Consider the following 20,081-nt stretch of genomic DNA (forward strand, 5'->3'; position numbering starts at 1 on the left):
CCAATCCCCCATCTCTCTTCCAAGATGCTCCACAGACACAAACGCAGTTTCTCCAAATATCTGACTTTCCTTGCTTTGTCTTTGTTTTGTAAAGACCTTGTTTGAGGTTATTTTCCACGTCATTGATTTCTTGTCGCTAGACTACCGATCCTGCTGTATTTTTTTTAGCCGCCTGCAGCAAAGTTCAAACCGCCCGCTCCCGCCAGATCTGCGTTGGGTCCCGCGGGACCAGATCCCAACGCAGCCCTGTACTTTAGAGATTGAACATTTTGCAGTGTGCCTTTGTGTGTGAATGAGAGATAGGTTGTAAGGCTCTCAAGGATTCAAATCTACTATCTCCTCTATTTAGGAGAAACTGTGTCATAAGCATCTGAAAATCTGTGTTATGAAACATCTAAAATGGGAAACAGCTGTTGTGCGATCGACTGTACTCATAGATTTAGCAAGAAATCCGAGTTATCGTTTTACAGACTGCTGAAAAATAAGCTTAAGAGAGACAAATGGATCGTTGCAATTCTCAATAACAACTGGATTCCAGTCACCGAAACATGGATTTGTGGTTCCCATTTTGTATCAGGTAATGTTGGATTTGTGGGTAGCTAACGTTAAACGGTCCAATCTAGTTCGGTGTTTCGTCACTTTAATTTTGCCAACAAATCGCCTACAAACTTTTGTATGCCTTCAAACTTTGCTTCGTGTATTTCCCCGGCGTAGAAATTAAGTACATATAAATATCAGGAAACTGGATTCGTGGCCAAATATTAATGTCCATGGACCACTGGTTCTTGGTAACTGTACCAAATATTAATGTCCATGAACCACTGGTTCTTGGTAACTGTACGGGTCACTGTCAAGTCTCCACTAGTTGCAGCCATTTTTGCTGATGTTTTGCCACTCAGTGCAAGTAAGGGGGCTGGTCCAGTGGGGAAGTGCAGACCCTCTATTGTGGCTTGTAAAAGGAATCCAGGGGTCAATTGGAATTCTATTTGCTTCCAATTGGCCTCATATTCCTCATTACACCAGTTTAGTAAAGGGCATAGCTGTGAGGCCTCACTGATATTCAACTGCACATGGAGGAGTAAAGTATGATGATTGTTCATAACTCACTGGTGGAGGACGCTGGGGACTCGATGCGGCTGGAGGACTGAGAGCTGCTCTCCTGTGCGGGACACTGCGTCAGAACGTCCTGCAGGCTGATCACAGAGGCTGGAAGACAAACACAGATGTTTAAAATCACAACAAGGATCCAGCAGAGCTGAAAGAGTCCTGGTCCTCCAGCAGGAACCCACCGGAGCGGGACCGGGCCCTGGGGGCGCAGGAGAAGTCCAGGGCCTTGCAGGCGTAGTCGTCCAGCAGCTGGTCCACATCCTCGGACCCAAAGCCGGCCTCCCGGCCCACCAGCAGGCTCCGCAGGGTCCGGACCGCCGCCTCGGCCCAGTCCACCTTCAGGTTCATCAGCAGCTGCTCCAGCATCAGCAGCGGCTCAGAGAGGAGGGGGAAGTAATCCTGCCGGGAGGCCGGGGGGAGAGTCAGCAGCACCTGGGGGGAAACGGAGGAGGAGGTGAAGAACTGGAGGAGGTAAAGAGATGGAGGGGGGTCTGAACCTGAATAAAGGACTATCTAATCCAGGGGTCGGCAACCCGCGGCTCTAGAGCCGCATGCAGCTCTTTAGCGCCGCCCTAGTGGCTCCTGGAGCTTTTTCAAAAATATTTGACCTTTTTTTTCCTTTTTTTGCTTCTTTTTTCCTTTCTTGCTTCTTTTTTCCTTTTTTTGTTCTTTTTTTCCTTTGTTTCCTCTTTTTTTCTTTTTTCTTCTTTTTTCCCTTTTTTTCTTCCTTTTCCCGTTCCTTTTTAATCTCGACATTTCAACTTGTTTCTCGAAATTTTGACTTTTTCCTCGACATTTCGACTTTTTTCTCGAAATTTTGACTTTTTTCCTCGACATTCTGACTTTTTTCACGAAATTTTGCCTATTTCCTCGACAGTTCGACTTTTTTCTCAAAGTTTTGACTTTTTTCTCGACATTTTGACTTTTTTCTCAGGATTGCATTTAAACTTTTTTCTCGAAATTTTGACTTTTTCCTCGACATTTCGACTTTTTTCTCAAAATGTTGACTTCTTTCTCGACATTTTGACTTTTTTCCTCGACATTTCAACTTTTTTCACGAAATTTTGCCTATTTCCTCGACAGTTTTACTTTTTTCTCAACATTTCAACTTTTTTCTCCACATTTCGACTTTTTTCCTCGACATTTCGACTTTTATCTCGAAGTGCATAATGAAAAAAAAAAAATTCCCCCGGTTCTAACTAATATAGATACATGCAGCATGTGCTGCCTTCATTCTAAGGCTTATACAAGACTTTTCATTTTTTGCAGCTCCAGACATATTTATTTTTTGTGTTTTTGGTCCAATATGGATGGATGGATGGATGGATGGATGGATGGATGGATGGATGGATGGATGGATGGATGGATGGATGGATGGATGGATGGATGGATGGATGGATGGATGGATGGATGGATCCTAGGAGGTCGACTGTACTGTACATATTTTTCTCATTTCATCAAGATGCACAGTATTGATATGGTGTCAAATATCCTATATATTGTTGATTGCCATACAGAAATAATATGATACTCAATGTAAATGTATAATTGATCATGTTCTACTGTCCCTTACCCCCTAATAAAAATATTAATTAATTAAAAAAAAAAAAAAAAAAAAAAAAAAAAAAAAAATATAGAGGAAATGTCGTCACATCTGAAGACAGAAGTCTTCAGAAACAAAAGTGAAGTCGTGTGGCAACAATAACAACTGCAAACGTGGTAAACACATAAATAAACCCTAATGAAAGGTTCCGGGTGTGTGTCTGGTGTCTGCAGGCTCCTCTACCTTGGAGCCCAGGTGCAGGGCGTGGATGTGCCGGCGTCGTGCCGGAGACACCTGCGTCTGGAAGTGCAGGGTGAGGTAGTCGGACAGGAAGTGGCAGGCGGCCAGGCCGGGCCGGCGGTCCAGAGCTCGCTCACACACCTCCAGGCCCACGGGCCAGGACGACACGGCCTCCAGCAGCTGAGGAGGAGCAGAGCAATCAGTAAATGGGTCAATGACGAATAAGGATTTTCAACAGGTCAATTTTAAAATAATATTTAAAAAAAAAAAGTAATATCTATTGCAGTAGTTCAAACATTAAGAATGTTGTGTACACATAAATTCATATAAATATTTTAAATTGAGTTTTTTGTCAAGATGAATTGGCACTAGCCTTAAAAAAGGTCATGTGGTGCATATTAAAATAAATTAATTTCCTTAACATCTTGACATCTTTTTTTTTTTTACAAGTTTTCAGTATTATACAAAAATGATATTTCATAAAATGGACATCATCAGTCAAACTTGTATATTATGATGGAAATATAAATACAAATGTGTTGCAATCTTACACACAAGACATTTCAGAAATCATGCCAGATAGGGCAGAAGATTGATTTAAATACATTTAGAGTGATTTCAAAAAAAGTTTTCAAAACAAGAGTCATGGTCGGGCGGTAGCACCACATGACATTTTGACGCTTAAAACGACAACCAAATCTCAAATAACTAGTATTTTTTGTAAAATTCAAGTGAGTCCATATGTGGGACAGGTAGGTCATATATCTGGTATTTTTTTTTATCCATTTAAACCTTTCTTGAATTGAAAGAAAATCTGTTTTTCAGAAAATATAGGCGTCACGTCATTGACCCATATACAGTCATTAGTTCAACAGAACTCAGCATCAGGAAACACAGTCAGTAGTTCTCACACATCTACACGAGTGCAACAGGGCGTAGATGAGTCAGGATTCACTAAACAGAGCGTCTACAGGTTAGACCGAGGTAAATTTTAGACTTTAATAGCATTTTCAAACTAAATTTAAGACAAAAAAGACAGTCACTAAGAAATCCAGCGCTGAGGTCGAGGTTGCCAGATCTGGCTGACAGGTTCAAGCCCAAACGCGATGTAAAACCCGCCCAAATCATACATTCTCTATGTTAACACTGTAAATGATTAAATGCGTAATAAATTTCAAGCTTCGCAACACCACAAAAGTTCAGGCTTCAAAAATGGTAGATTTCTTCCCTCCTAAAGGGGAGTTTTTCATGCCACTGTTTGGCTTAAGGTTTTTTTTCCCCACTAGGGGAGTTTTACCTGCCATTGTTTATTTAATAATTGCTCGGGGGTTTATGTTCTGGGTCTCTGGAAAGATCCTTGAGACAACTTCTGTTGTATTAGACGCTATATCAATAACATTGAATTGAAACAAAGATTACAATTAAATTGAGTTGATTAAAACAAATAAAATATCAGTGAGTTTATTGTGTACGTTTCTACTTTTCACTGAAACTAAATATTTAGTTAAAACCGTGAAAAGCTGCCCAAATATATATTTTTCAGCCCAATTGGGCTAAAACTTGCCCAACCTGGCAACACAGGTTTAGAACCGCCGCAGGAGTTTCTCCTCAAAACGATGAAATAAACTTGTTAATGATGACTGGATACATTCCCTCTAAAATTAAGACCCTTGGATTGAGATTAAAGACAAATTAAGACAGCCCAATTGGGCTGAAACCCGCCCAACCTGGCAACCCTGACTTAGGCGTCTAACAACCGGAAAACAGGTTTATTTCTCCTCAAAACGATTAAATAATCTTTGCCTTTTCAGAGTGTAAGGCCGTTTAAATACTTTAAGACTTTTTAAGGACCCGCGGCCGCCCTCCTGCTGAAACTGAGCTTCCTGCAACATGCATGAAGAACAACAACAAGAAGACCTGGAAGGCTTCGTCCGTCTGTCCTGCCTCCAGCAGGTGCAGCAGATGCTCCGTCTGCAGCTGCAGCCTAAGCTGCTCGGAGACGGGGTAGAGCTCGGCCCAGCGTCCACACAGACCAAACTCCTGCAAGACAAAGGACAGAAACTTTACTTTTCCACACTTTAACAGTCGTGGATTCTACATATAACATATAACTATAAATCAATATATATGAATAGAGATATAGATACACAAATACTGTATGTATAATACTGTATAACTCAATATATCTATGTACATACCTACTTATAACATATCTATATCCATAATATAAATCTATATATCTACATATATTAATAAATGTACATATACATGTTTATTCGCATCTGTATTTTGAATAAAATGTTTCTTTGTATCTTTTTTTAAATTGTGATATGTTTTGACTTTGTTTTAGCTCCATGCTCAGGCTGTTCCAGAGAGTGAAGAGTTGCACGAGTTGCACGAGTGTCACCCACTTTGGTCTGCAGGATCATGGAAAACACGGATTCGGGGTTGGTTTGGGACTCTGTTCTCAGCTCCTGCCAGGAGGCCCAGGGCAGAGGAGGACGCAGCGCAGCCATCTGTGAGGAGACGCACAGATTAATGTCAGATACGGACAAAAAAAGAACATTTCGTGATCACAGCGTGATCTTAGGACACGGTTAGTTGTGGGCGTGGTTTGCATTTTGGTTCCGTAACGACGGGAGCAGAATCTGAACGGCTCGTAGATCCACATGACACTGGACGGCTCATCCGGGCGGCTGTACAGACACTGGAGAATTTGGTTGCTTTCCTCCTTCTCTGAGTTGGCAGGCTGAGGGGAGACCACTTTGTACAGATGGTTAAAGTTCCATGCGATGCCACTCACGCATGATTCTCATGAGATCTCATGTGAGAATAACGTGTAGCGACACACCCACCAGGGGCATCTGTGAGCAGGAAGACACCGCTCAGCCCACAGCAGCAGGGAGCCAGAATTATTATTATAATTGCGTGAATCTTGTATCCCGCAAGTGAAACAGCCATGTTAATTTAGCACCATCTGTATATGTTAAAGCAAGAGAAAACCTTTTTCTTAATAGGTCCCCTTTAAGTAAAAAAGTAACTACTGTATTTTCCGGACTATAAGTCGCTCTGGAGTACAAGTCGCACCAGCCATAAAATGTATAATAAAGAAGGAAAAAACATACCATATTTTCCACACTATAAGGCGCACCTAAAAGCCTTACATTTTTTCAAAAGCTGACCATGCGCCTTATAATCCGGTGCGCCTTATATATGAATCAATATTGAGCTGCAACAGGTCTCGCAACCATGGACATATATACGTAGACGCCTCATGACATGCTGGAACGTAATCCAGCGTGGCCGCCATATTGGATGAGTCTCCTCACTCCAGGCAAAATTAACTACACTGGAGTTACAGAGTGCCCGGATCACAATAATCTTCCAATTTAGAAATAAAATATTAAAGAACTAACACAAATAAAATACACTTCAATTAAATACTTAGTTGTCACTCGGAGCCGCAGTATAAGGATGAAAGAGCCGCGGGTTGCCTACCCTTGGTCTAATGGATGCAGAACGTAACTCCAGCCTCTACTGTAGTGCCTTATAATGCGGTGCGCCTTATAGTGCAGAAAATACGGTATATAAGTCGCATTTTGGGGGGGAAATTTATTTGATAAAATCCAACACCAAGAACAGACATGTCATCTTGAAAGGCAATTTAAAATAAAACTAGAATAGAGGCTAGAATAGAGGCACCGCGTCAAACAGGAAGTGATACTAGTAGCTGATTGGTCGATATTTGATAGTTCCTATTTTCTTTTGAACTTTTGAATGGTTTGACATAAAGAGCTGTGGGTGGTGTCATCGGACTCTGTTTTGAGTCCTTGACCATAATTGGTGCAAATTAGCACTGCCCCTTCTTCTGATTGGTCAATATGTGATAGTTCCTATTTTCTGCCATATTTTTTGAATGGTTTGACATAAAGAGTCGTTTTTGAGTCCTTGACCTTTATTGGTGAAAATTTCACGCGCGAGGGCCCGTTCATCGCTGCTTGCAGCTTTAATCATTTTTAATTATCTTATGTTCCTGTTTTGTTTTTGTCTCTTGTACATTCAGTTGGTCTGTAACTTTGTGTTTTGCTGCTGCCGCTGCCTGAAACAGGTCTCTCTTGTAAATTAGAACCTGGTCTCGATGAGATTTTACCTGATTTATAAATAAAAAGGTTAATAAAAACTAAGCCGAGCCGATACTGGTCTGGTTACCCTGTGGTAGATGCTCAGCTCCTGCTGCTTGAGCTCCAGCTCCGTCCTCAGCGAGGCGTCCGTGTCCGGGTCGTTGAGGCAGAACTCCAGCAGCTCCAGGCAGCCGGACAGAGGCCAGCGCTCCAGGGCCTGCAGGGCCACCCGGGCTCGCAGGTCCGGGTCTCGCACCCGGAACAGCTGCCCCATGCCGGCGTCTCCACCTGGATGCAGAACGGGGTTTAGATGGAGAACCACGCCATCACGAGGCCGTGCTGGTAAAGTTGCTGTCGTCAACGAAAATTAGGACTAAATATCGTCATCAATGAACCTTTATCAACTGAGGAAAACGAGACGACGCAACAAACATGCTGGTCATGTGACGATAACGATAATTAAATATATAATGCAATATCGTAGAGGAATAAAAACCAGACTAAAATGTAGATTACAAAATAAAAACTACCACGCGGGGATCTGCTCTGGGGCTGGGAGGAGAAGAAGATCCATCTTTGGATACTTTCCTACATAGACGTGGAAAAGAAAACTCAATGTGTTGTGGAAAAAGAAAAAGACGGGTGGGTAAAATCCCAGATGGACTTATGGCCCAGGACAACTACCTCTATAAAGTGCTCTTGGTTGCGAGCAAGAAGGCCGTTACACGGAAATGGCTGTAGACAAATCTGCCATCAAAGGACGGCTGGAGCACAATAGTTGAGGATATACGTCGCATGGAAAAACTGACCTTCTCCTTAAAAGGAACCCTGGTTATTAAGACTTGTAGGCCCTAATAAGCCACAATTGTTCTCTTATACTAAAATATGTTACACATAAAATGTGTAGCATGTGTTACACATAAAATAATGTAATTGCTTTAAAAATCTACAATGTTTATTACATATTTTGACCTGCGGGAGGCGCCATGTTTTACCTGCGTAATGCATTCTGGGGGCGATGACGTGGTTCGGTTGCTCTGGGAAGATAAGCTAGCGTTTGTTTAACTGCGACAGGTATCTAAAACATCAGTACAATCCCACATTGCTGTGCATTTGGGTGTAATTTTCAGGCGAAAGGCAACAAGGGGAGTGATGTGAGTTTACACACATTTTTGTCCTGATGCATTTGCTCTGCTGACAATTTTCCCTCATAAGGAATCTAAACGGCCTCGGGAAGCGAGTGAAATGCGTGCTAAAAAGCGCCAAAAACAAGAGACGCTGGACGCTCTCCTGTTCAAACAACCCGCTCCCCCCGTCTATATACACACAATCACACACACCTTTATATATATATATATATATATATATATATATATATATATATATATATATATATATATATATATATATATATATATATATATATACACACACATACCGTATTGGCCCGAATATAAGACGGTGTTTTTTGCATTGAAATAAGACTGAAAAAGAGGGGGTCGTCTTACATTCGGGGTCTAGACGTTATACCCATTCACAACACTAGACGCCGGCGCCAGATATCTTTAAAGCGAATGCTGAACTTAACTCCCCAGGCCAAAGCAAACCCCCGTCACGAAGAAGAAAAATTTAAAATAGAGCTAAGAAAGAAAAGAGAAGAAAATAAGAGAAGAGATAACAGAAGATGAAGAAACGAGAAAAGTGGGTGGAAGATCTGCAGGTAAACCGGCAGCTGAGGAGAAGTTATGATGCAAACTTCAAGATGATGATTTGAATGAGGCAAAATAACATGCTTTTTCTCTTGAATATATTGTTATAATCATTTGTTTCAGATGTACTGTCATTATTTTCTGTATGAAAATTGAATTTGATGTTCAAAAAGTCTTTTTTTCAACCTTGTCTGCACACAAAAAAGTATTTTTTCAAACTTGAGTCTTGAAAAAGAGGGGGTCGTCTTATAATCAGGGTCGTCTTATATTCGGGCCGATACGGTACATAAGACTAAAATGCTCAGACTTTTAGTCGAGTGAAACTTGACATGACTAAAAGGAGAATGAACGCGACTAAAACTAATAAAAACTGAAATGATAGCTGGACCCAAAGACATGCTGCCAGAACCAGCACCAGTACGGGGTTTCTGCTCACCCTCCAGGGCGGCGGCGGCCAGCAGCCGGTCCCGCAGCGCCCCCTGCTGGCTGCAGCCCGGCCCGTACAGCTCCAGCAGGCGCAGGGCCCGGCCCAGGTCCCGGGTCGCAAGGGCGTCCCTGAAGGCCTCGGCGGCGGCGGCCTGCGCCGCCTCGTCCTGCGGCCCGGACAGCAGCAGGCCGACCAGAGGTTTCCCAACGACCAGTCCGGCGGGGGTCTCATCCCCGTCCCCCGAGCCGGGACCCGAGCTGGGGCCCAGGACCGGCCCGGCCATGGTGTGCAGGTAGGCCCGTAGGACGGGGAACTCCTTCAGGAGGCCGTCGGCCTCCCGTGAGATCTGCTCGCCGTCCAGCGCCGCGTCTCTGCGGCCGCTGCTGCGGAAGTAGCCGGACCAGCCGGAGGGCGGTGCCCGGGCGGCCTCGCCCCGGCAGGCGCCCAGGCAGGCCAGCCCCGCCAGCAGGGGGGAGCGCGACTTCAGGAAGGACAGGGCCGATGCCGTGAGGAGGAAGGACGAGGAGGAGGAGGAGGAAAGGGAGGAGAGGGAGGAGGAGGAAGGGGGGGAGGTGGAGAGGCTGGTGGGCGTGGTGGAGCGGTCCTCCGTGGAAACCTCTGACTCAGAGCTGCCCTCCGACGGAGGCTCCGCCAGGCCCAGGACCGGCCCGAGGTCCTGGAGGTGCTGCTGGAGCAGCAGGGCCAGGGCGGCCACGCTAAAGGGCCCGCCGGCGTCTCCAGAGTCTCCAGTCTCTCCGGCTTCCCCACTGCCGGCCTCTCCGGCCTCTCCGGCCTCACTGGTCTCTCCGGTCTCCCCCCTGGCGTCTCCAGGGCCGGAGCTCCACACCGGCAGAGCCTCGCAGCAGCGCTGCACGATCACCTGCTGGACGCTCAGCCGCAAACCCTCCTGCTGCAGCAGCGACAAAACTCTGGGAAACACGAGACGAGACACTTTCACACAGAAGTACACTGCAAAAACTCAAAATCTTAACAAGAACATTTGTCTTATTTCTAGTTAAAGGAGCTTGAGGCTGGATTGAGGCAGGATTTATGAAAAAAAATCTGTATACATTTTAAGTTTTCTAGTAATAATGTCAGATGAAGCGTTCCAAACCCAAAAGAATGATTCCTCTAGTGTATCTCTCCTTTGCCTTGAACAGGCTGTTTGCTGCAAAATGTGCTGCAATTCGGTCCCGATTTTCCCGCGCTGGGCTGCGGATGTGACGTCACATGACGCTGCATGTGCGTTCTCCCCGTTCTCCCGTGCCGGCTTCACTGTTGGCTGCAGTACCCCCAACGGCCGTCGTGGTGAAGGGTGGCGCTAGAGAGTCTCATTTCTTTAAAGCGACACTACGTAACTTTTCCACCTTAATATCATATTTCCAGAGTCATTGTGATGGTACATCAACTTCCAACAGGTTTAATGACACCTCTGTCATGATCTGAGGGAGTCTGTATCGCCTTCACTGGCACTATGTAACTTTGAGGAGCATGGTAGGAACCCTGCCCCACTAAAAAACTACAAATTTTACGGCTTTGACTGCTTTACGGCACATACGTCACTTCCCCCTCCTTCCCGATTCGCAGTCGAGACGAAAATGGGCGGGGCTTGGAGCGCAGAGCTCCGCAGAAGCTGGTAACCTGTTGCTGCAGCAGCAGCAGCAGCAGCTCCACATATAACAGACCAGGGAAAAGATCCTAATGGTTTAACTTTTCAACGGTTTCCTGCTCGGAGGCAGAACCACGCAGGCCAAGTATCTGATATAACGGAGTAAAAGAGTGAAAGAGTCGTCGGCTCGCTTTGGATCGCGGCTGTAACGACCAAACACACAGTAAAGCCTGAATTATGGTTCTGCGTTAAATCGACGCACACCTACGGCGTAGGGTACGTGGCGACGCGCAACGTACGGTGCGTGTCGCCGCGTACCCTACGCCGTAGGCTCTGCGTCGATTTAACGCAGAACCATAAACAGCCTTAAACCACAAACACTCACACAGACGGGCGTCGGATCAAAACACGGGTTTTATTCCCCACTTCTCCAGCTAAACGCAGTTGCTGGCCAGCTCTCTGCGGTGCAATTAACCCCAATCTTCAGATAAAACTAGTTTGTTGAGGAAAAAATATTAACTCTTATTTGTAGCTGCAGAGGAAAAAAATAATCTCACGAGGAGCCTCTTCAGCATAATACAGCGGTCAAAAAAAAAAGAAAAGAGAAGTAAGATGGATACAAAACATGTACTGTATGTTGTATTATACAAATTTATTGAAACATATGGCTCTTCAGTAGAGATTTCATATGGATCCAGACCGTTAATAATCATTATTTTCTCCATATACCGCTCCCTGGCTTCCTTGTTTAAGGTATCCCGGTAAATTCCAGTTCCTTTCCAGCAGTTTAACATCTTTTTTTTGCGTTCCGTCTGTTCACTTGGTGAAACAGAAAAGCATCCAGTCTCCTCTCATCAAAACAAATGCAGCGACGGGACAGGAGTTTTCCTGCAGTACGCGCTGGTGCTCATGGGAAACGTAGTGTTCTTTCTGGTAAAACACTACCGCTTTTGTCCAAAAGATGCCGCCAAACTCAGAAAAGCTGAAAGTTACGTTGTGCTGCTTTAAAGGAGCCTCATGCTCCTTTAAAATGTCCCATTTTTAGTCAAAAAAATCTCATTACACTTAAAACAAGACTCATCACTGGAAAAAACAACCATTTTCACAGTTTCAAGTAGATTTTCACCTAAAATAAGTAGAAAAATCTGCATGTGGAACAAGATTTTTTTGCTTATAATGAGAAGATAAATGTTGTCCCACTCGCAGATTTTTCTACTTATTTCAAGTGAAAATTTACTTGAAACAGGTGAAAATTGTCAAATAACTTATTTTTCTGGTACATTTTTCTGGTTTTTCTTGTCACAATGCAGTGCACACACTAGCATAACAACAGGCACCATCTCCATAGCAACGGCGGCCCGAGCCCGGTGCAGTCTTTACATGATCAATGAAGAGAGAGACGTTGCAGTACTTTTTTTACGATGGTACATTTATTATTTAGTGATTATTATTGTACTTTTTTTATGTTATTGATTTATTCTGCAGTTTTTTAAAAATTAATTTCTTTTGTGCTTATCAAATGAAATATCAAATGATCGCTCTCTAACAAAGCCGTCCATGTGCATCTTTTAGTGGAGCTATTTTTGTGTCTTTAATATGCAATCAAACATAAAAGCACATCTTAATTTATAATTTTCTTTGCATGCAAGCTAAAGTTTTTGTCTGAAAGTGTTGACGGCTTAAATCTTAAGGTTTTTTGTAAAAGATGTGAAACATGTCCCGACTGCAACGGCAGCTCAGGAACGACCCGCTTCTGTGGTGCTTTAATCACAGACGGGGGGATAAAAGAAGTCTTCAGATGTTCAAACGCGACGCTCTCGGCAGCAGGAGGACAGGAATGTTGTGAAAAACACACCGTTTACTGGAATAGCTGCTGCTTTTCCAGGATTGATGTCATGCATGTTGATATTCAACTGGTGATAAAAGATTTTTAGTATATTTTAAAGCTCTAATACATGACAGAAATGCTGCAGGCCCTCAACAACCTGTCTTCACTTTAAATTGCAGCTAAATCCCCTTTGTTTCCATCACAGACAGAGATTTGACAGCTGGTGATACGTACCTGTCAGGAGAGACCTGTCTGTCGAACAGCAGGTGTGAAAGCAGCTGAGACGGCGGCTGAAGCAGAACCAGTAGCGGATTCCCCAGCTTCACCTCAGCGCTTTGTTCTGAGACCGACAGGAAGAAAAGCTAATCAGAACCAGGTGAAGAGGAGAGAAGACGGTCCTGCTGGAACCCTGCAAGCTTCAGGGGGAACCGGCTGTAACCCAGATTTACTCTCCGAGGAAAAGAAGTCTGCATTTGCAAGTTATAAACAGTTATAAACAGCACCAATGGGAGTGTGAGGTTCTGAAGGCGAGGTGTTAAACTGCACCGATTTATAAATAAACCCACAACCAGCTCATCGTAGCAGCGACCAAAGCTTTCCTTTCGACCAGAAACCCCTTTTATTTGGTTTCCTCAAAACTTTTAACTTTAACTGTATTTTAAAACGTTATTGTTTAATGGTTCAGGAGGTAAAGATAACGATAATCACTCATCTGATAGCAGCTACATCTGCTACTGGAGCTGGATTTCTGGAAACATGAAGCCATGTGACTATAAACCTGCTGGTGCATCCCCGCAACCCAACCTTTTGGTAATGTTTTTTTGTTTTTAAACATATATATGAGGGGCATCGGATGGGGGGGTTAGGGGTGGCATCCGCTGTTAGTCTGAAATGAGAGAAACACAGGAAAAAACACAACGGGCACACAAGCCTTTGGAATCTGCAAGAGAGAAAACAAACAAACAGAAACAGGAACAAGCAGAGACACAAACAGCAACCAGTCCAGGGGCCTCATGTACTAAGAGTGCGTGGATTTCAACGTGAAACCGTGCGTGGAATTTACACGTACGCAAAAATTCAGATGGAGTGTTGGTATGTACAGAGCAACCTGCGTGGATTTGGGCGTACGCACAGTTTTGTAAATCTGAATTTTTGCGTTCATGTAAATTCCATGCACGGTTTCACGTTGAAATCCACGCACTCTTAGTACATGAGGCCACAGGTCTCTAAAACTGAATCAGGACTAGGCTACTGCGATTATCTGTGGGGTGAACGAGTGAGTGAGCGTTTGGTAATGTTATGTTCCTACTGTACGTGCTCGGTTACACCAAACAAGCTGGATTAAAACAGAACAAATTAAACTAAACAGGATAAATATACTGTATAGTAATACTAATAATAATAATAATACTATTAATAATACTAATAACACATTTAATTTATTTAAGGCGCCTTTCAGGGCATTAAAACATTGATTAAAAGAGCAAAACAAAAGACAAAAAAAGGCAATAAAATCAGAAATAAAATAAAAGGAATCAGCAGTAGCCGGGGTGAGGTGGGTTTTTAAGATGGGATTTGAAAATTGTGAGTGAGTGAGTTACTGTTCCAGATTATTATTATTATTATTAATTACTATTATTATTAAAAGGGGAAATCCAACAACCTGCAGAGTTTTGGTAAACTCCTCTAATCCATTCACGCGGGATCAAAGTTATCTAGGGACCTGATTTCTAATACTTACTGTCTGTCATTTTAATTCAGTGCATTTTTGTGATTTAATGTATAAAAGTAAAAATTCTACTAGCTTCTTTCAGAAAACACAGAGGTCATGACATCATCGTGATCCTCGGTACTTCAGAGACTCGCAGGTGGGAATCTTTCTAATCATATCTCTTTAGTCCCCTTTCCTGCCTCTTTTCCATCATAATTATGACCGCTGCGGTACGTTGTGTGATCTGACATAATGACGTCCGCGTATGGCGTAATGACAAGACAGAAAATACAAAGCAATGATTCAACTTTGAGCTTCACATAGAAAAAAAATATAAAGATATGAGTTCAGATCGGCAGGATGAATGAGGTCCATCCACCAATGAGATGACGACTGCTTGGCATCACAGACAGAGGTGTCAAAAGTATTCACATTCATTACTCAGGTAAAAGTATAGATACTACAGTTTAAAAATACTCCTGTAGAAGTTGAAGTATCATCTCAAGTGTTTTACTCGAGTAAAAGTATAAAAGTACTGGTTTCAAAACTACTTAAAGTATAAAAGTAAAAGTAATGTAAGGGGGAAATTAGCCATTAAGGACAAAAGCCATTGAAAATGAATGTATCTTAGTATAATGCAAATATATTAAAGAACCATATACAGTTTGATCATTTTCAAGATTTTCCTTTATAAATCATTGGTTGTTGGGATCAGCAATTTCAGTTAAATATATCATATGGCAGACAAACAGTGCTATTTGAGAAGTGAAATGAAGTTTATAGGATTTACAGAAAGTGTGCAATAATTATGCCGCGTTCCATTTACCACGGAAATCGGAACTGGGAACTGGGAATGGCAGCCATCTTGGAATGGTAACTCGGGGGTGGTGAAGCTTCTCCCACTTTCCCAGTAGGAAATCCCACTTCGAGGGGCGTTCCAGTTGAAAATTCCGACTGGGAACTGGGAAATTCCGACTTCCGAGGACAAATGGAACGCGGCATTACTTAAACAAAAGTAGGCAGGTGCATACATTTGGGCACCTTTGTTGTTTTATTGATTTGAATACATTTAGCATTAATTATTGGAACACAACAGTTGTTTGTTCAGTTCATCGACCCTTCACCTACATACACAGGTGAGGCCAATCATGACAATCAAGGGTATTTAAGGTGGCCTGTTGTAAGTTGTTCACCTCTTTGCATCTTCTTTGAAGAGTGGCAACATGGGAGCCCCAAAACAACTGTCAAAATACCTGAAAACAAAGATTGTTCAACATCATGGTTTAGGGGAAGGATACAAAAAGCTAGCTCAGAGATTTCAGCTGTCAGTTTCCACTGTAAGGAACATAGTGAGGAAATGGAAGACCAAGGGCACAGTTCTAGTTAAAGCCCGGAGTGGCAGGCCAAGAAAAATCTCAGATAGGCAGAGGCGAAGGATGGTGAGAACAGTCCAAGTCAACCCACAGACCAGCTCCAAAGACATACAACATGATCTTGAAGCAGATGGTGTCACTGTGCATCGTTCAACTATTCAGCGCACTTTGCCGAAGGAGATGCTGAATTGGAGAGTAATGCGGCGGAAGCCTTTTCTGCGCACACGCCACAAACAGAGTCGCTTGAGGTATTATCATTATATTATTATTATTATATGTTACAGCACATCTTGACAAGCCAGCTTCATTTTGGAATAAGGGGCTGTGGACTGATGAAACTAAAATTGAGTAATTTGGACATAACAAGCGGCGGTATGCATGGCGGAAGAAGAACACAGAATTCCAAGACAAACACTTGCTACCCACAGTAGGGGTGTGCAAACAAGGGTACCTCACGATTCGATTCGATTTCGATTATTGGAGCTTCGATTCTTCGATTATAACGATTGTCGATTCGATAATTGGTGATAACACGATTCTTCGATTATTGTGATTTTTAATGCTTTTTTCCATACAAGATTGATTTTGTCTTCATCTGTGACTACATTTGTAAATAAATAGCCAATCAATTAACTCAGTTCCTCTAACAACACTCATTAAGTAAATAACAAGGTTTTTTAAACAAACATGTATTTTTCAAAGACACAAAATAATTTATTTTATGACTATGTAAAGATTTGCTCTTTGACTTACTTAACTTTGACCAGGGAAAGCTGCACTTGCATGAGAGCGCCCTCTATTGGCGGAAAACACTGAAAACGGTCAAGCCCTGGATTTAATGAGTTCATTAATTCAAGTAAACAGGATATATGTACTTCCATCAAATTTATTTAGCGTAAACATACCGTTGCCTTGAACAGGCTGTGTGCTGCAAAATGTGCTGCAATTCGGACTCCGAATTTCCCGCGCTGGGCTGTGGATGTGACGTCACATGACGCTGCATGCACGTTCTCCCCGTTCTCCCGTGCCGGCTTCACTGTTGGCTGCAGTACCCCCGACGGCCGTCGTGGTGAAGGGTGGCGCTAGAGAGTCTCATTTCTTAAAAGGAGCCTCATGCTCCTTTAAATTTTTTTTTTTTTTTAATTAATCGATTCCAAATCGTCACGTGACGCATCGCGATGCATCGACACGTCGATGAATTGCACCCACCTCTAACCCACAGTCAAATTTGGTGGTGGTTCCATCATGCTGTGGGGCTGTGGGGCCGGTGCAGGTACTGGCAATCTCGTTAAAGTTGAAGGTCGCATGGATTCCAGTCAGTATCAGCAGATTCTTGCCAACAATGTTCAAGAATCAGTGACAAAGTTGAAGTTGTGCCGGGGCTGGATACTTCAACAAGACAACGACCCTAAACACTGCTCAAAGTCTACTAAGGCATTCATGCAGAGGAACAGGTACAACGTTCTGGAATGGCCATCTCAGTCCCCAGACCTGAATATTATTGAAAATCTGTTGTGTGATTTAAAGCGGGCTGTCCATGCTCGGAAACCATCAAACCTGACTGAACTGGAGATGTTTTGTAAAGAAGAATGGTCAAAAATACCTTCAACCAGAATCCAGACCCTCATTGGAAGCGTTTAGAGGCTATTATTTCTGCAAAAGGAGGATCTACTAAATATTGATGTAATTTTTCTGTTGGGGTGCCCAAATTTATGCACCTGCCTACTTTTGTTTAAGTAATTATTGCACACTTTCTGTAAATCCTATAAACTTCATTTCACTTCTCAAATAGCACTGTGTTTGTCTGCCATATGATATATTTAACTGAAATTGCTGATCCCAACAACCAATGATTTATAAAGGAAAATCTTGAAAATGATCAGGGGTGCCCAAACTTTTTCATACTGTATGTGTACTATTGAGCAAAAAGTCAAACTTCAGAGGCATGTTATCATTTATCCTAACCTTTATTGGAATGTACATCCAAGTTTAGTTGCAGGAATCTGAGGGAACGGATGTAAGAACAAAACTGGACAAGAACATCTGAAACAACCACAACCAAATTCACTCTATCCGGATGGAGCAATTTAACTAGATAGTTTTTTTTTTAAAGGCCGAAATGAAATAGAGTAACGAGGCTGTTTTTAAAATGTGAGGAGTAAAAAGTACAGATAATTGCGTGAAAATGCAAGGAGTAAAAGTAAAAAGTCATCTGAAAAATAATTACTCCAGTGAAGTATAGATAACCAAAATTTCTACTTAAGTAAGGTAACAAAGTACAAATACTTTGTTACTTGACACCTCTGATCACAGAGCAGGAAACTATTCTGGATCACGCGCAAAAAGCCTTTTTGGCAAAACTTTTAGGCTTCAACGAAAGCTCTGGTTAGAGATTAGCATCGCCATGGCAATTTAAGCACAATGGTGTGGTCTGAAAAACTCATATTCTCAATAAAACTGACTTTTAAAGAGCTTAAACCTCCAGAGGTCTGACAGCAGCAGGTCGGTGTCTCACCGTCTGAGCCGAGGCTCCGCACCAGCACCGACGCCAGCGTGTTGACGTAGTCCAGGAAGCTGCGTACGTAGTCGGGTCTGGCCAGGTCTCCGTCCGGCTCGAAGGGGCAGAGCTGGTCCAGCGAGCGCAGCAGCTGCTTCATGCCGGAGCGGACGGGGTGAGCGTCCAGCTCCGCCTGCTTCAGACCAGCCTGCTCCACCAGCAGCGCCAGCAGGCCGCTACCCACGATGCCCTCTGTCGGAGCAGAAGCAAGAGAACACAACAGTGGGTCGTGATGCGGAAAAACGGTCGGGGTTACAGTTTCTACTACAGATGCACCGATCAGGATTTTGAAGGCTGATCACCGATCTCCAAAATCAGTATCTGCCGAATTATTGTAGTAAGTTATCATGCTCGCTATTAACAGAACGTATGATAACTTGCTTACGCCTGTGGCACACTGATAAGACAATGCTGTGTTAAGTGCCCGCGGCTCTCTTCCTTTTTACTTTTTTAATCTCGACATTTTTCTCGACATTTCGACTTTTTTCTCTACATTTTTACTTTTTTCTTGACATTAACTTTTTTCTCGACATTTTTACTTTTTTCTTGACATTGACTTTTTTCTCGACATTTTTACTTTTTTCTCGACATTTTGACTCAACATTTCGACTTTTTTCTTGAAATTTCGACTTTCTCGAAATTTTGACTTTTTTCTCGACATTTCGACTTTTTTGTCAACATTTCGACTTTTTTGTCAACATTTCGACTTTTTTGTCAACATTTCGACTTTTTTGTCAACATTTCAACTTTTTTCTCTACATTTTTACTTTTTTCTCTACATTTTTACTTTTTTCTTGACGTTGACTTTTTTCTCGACATTTTTACTTTTTTCTTGACATTAACTTTTTTCTCGACATTTTTACTTTTTTCTCGACATTTTGACTCAACATTTCGACTTTTTTCTTGAAATTTCGACTTTCTCGAAATTTTGACTTTTTTCTCGACATTTCGACTTTTTTCTCAACATTTCGACTTTTTGACTTTTTTCTCAACATTTCAACTTTTTTCTCAACATTTCAACTTTTTTCTCAACATTTCAACTTTTTTCTCAACATTTCAACTTTTTTGTCAACATTTCGACTTTTTTGTCAACATGTCGACTTTTTTCTCAACATTTCGACTTTTTGACTTTTTTCTCAACATTTCAACTTTTTTCTCAACATTTCGACTTTTTTCTCAACATTTCGACTTTTTTCTTGACATTTTGACTTTTTTCTTGACATTTCGACTTTTTTCTCAACATTTTTACTTTTTTCTCGACATTTCGTTGATTAAAAAGTGCTGCACAAGAAGTTTCCTGATTATCAGCATAAAGCAGAAATCTGCAGAGAAGAGGAAACTTCTTGTTGCTAAACAAGAACAATCTATACCTGTCCACTGACTGCGACCACTCCCTTTCTCCCTCCCTTTAGGGGTACAGTCAGCTATGTAATCTAGGGTACTCCCAGAGTGAATAAAAGCAAGGAAGCAGAGAGACGAATTTAGAGTAGGTTTGAGATTTTACATGTCTCGACTGCTCTCCTTGCTGCAAGTCATTTAACCGTGCTGTCTCTTTTGTCTCCAGAAAGTTTGATGATACAAATGTTAAGTGCATGAACCTAACAGCCGGTCACAGAGTGAAATCCATAAATTCTTCAATATTGTTGTCTCATGTACAACACTGACATTGTATTATTAGGTAGAAAAATTAGGAGATGAGAAAGTATCATGAATTGTCTGTTTTATTGCAGGCTGAGGCAATATGCAATATTTCACCCTCTAGAGATTCTTAGAGACTACTTAGACTCGGCTCACAAAGAGTAAGTGTAGTTTAGTAGCTTCAGCTTCCTGTGGTAATAAATGTGTACAACATGTGC

General features: G+C 42.4%; 1 protein-coding gene across 1 annotated transcript in view; it reads right to left on the reverse strand.

Moving 5' to 3' along the window:
• The window catches only part of zfyve26 (zinc finger, FYVE domain containing 26), an 89,549-nt gene that overhangs the window by 17,926 nt on the left and 51,542 nt on the right, over positions 1–20,081 (reverse strand). The window contains exons 19-27 of the mRNA XM_061743328.1: positions 18,184–18,417; positions 12,819–12,924; positions 9,157–10,076; positions 7,100–7,299; positions 5,302–5,406; positions 4,808–4,930; positions 2,894–3,070; positions 1,290–1,539; positions 1,108–1,206 (exon numbers count right to left, since the gene is read on the reverse strand). Coding sequence (XP_061599312.1) covers positions 1,108–1,206; positions 1,290–1,539; positions 2,894–3,070; positions 4,808–4,930; positions 5,302–5,406; positions 7,100–7,299; positions 9,157–10,076; positions 12,819–12,924; positions 18,184–18,417 — 2,214 coding nt within the window. The remainder of the gene's footprint in view (positions 1–1,107; positions 1,207–1,289; positions 1,540–2,893; positions 3,071–4,807; positions 4,931–5,301; positions 5,407–7,099; positions 7,300–9,156; positions 10,077–12,818; positions 12,925–18,183; positions 18,418–20,081) is intronic.

The sequence above is a fragment of the Cololabis saira genome, chromosome 16, assembly GCF_033807715.1.
Source record: "Cololabis saira isolate AMF1-May2022 chromosome 16, fColSai1.1, whole genome shotgun sequence".
Classification (NCBI taxonomy): Eukaryota; Metazoa; Chordata; class Actinopteri; order Beloniformes; family Belonidae; genus Cololabis; species Cololabis saira.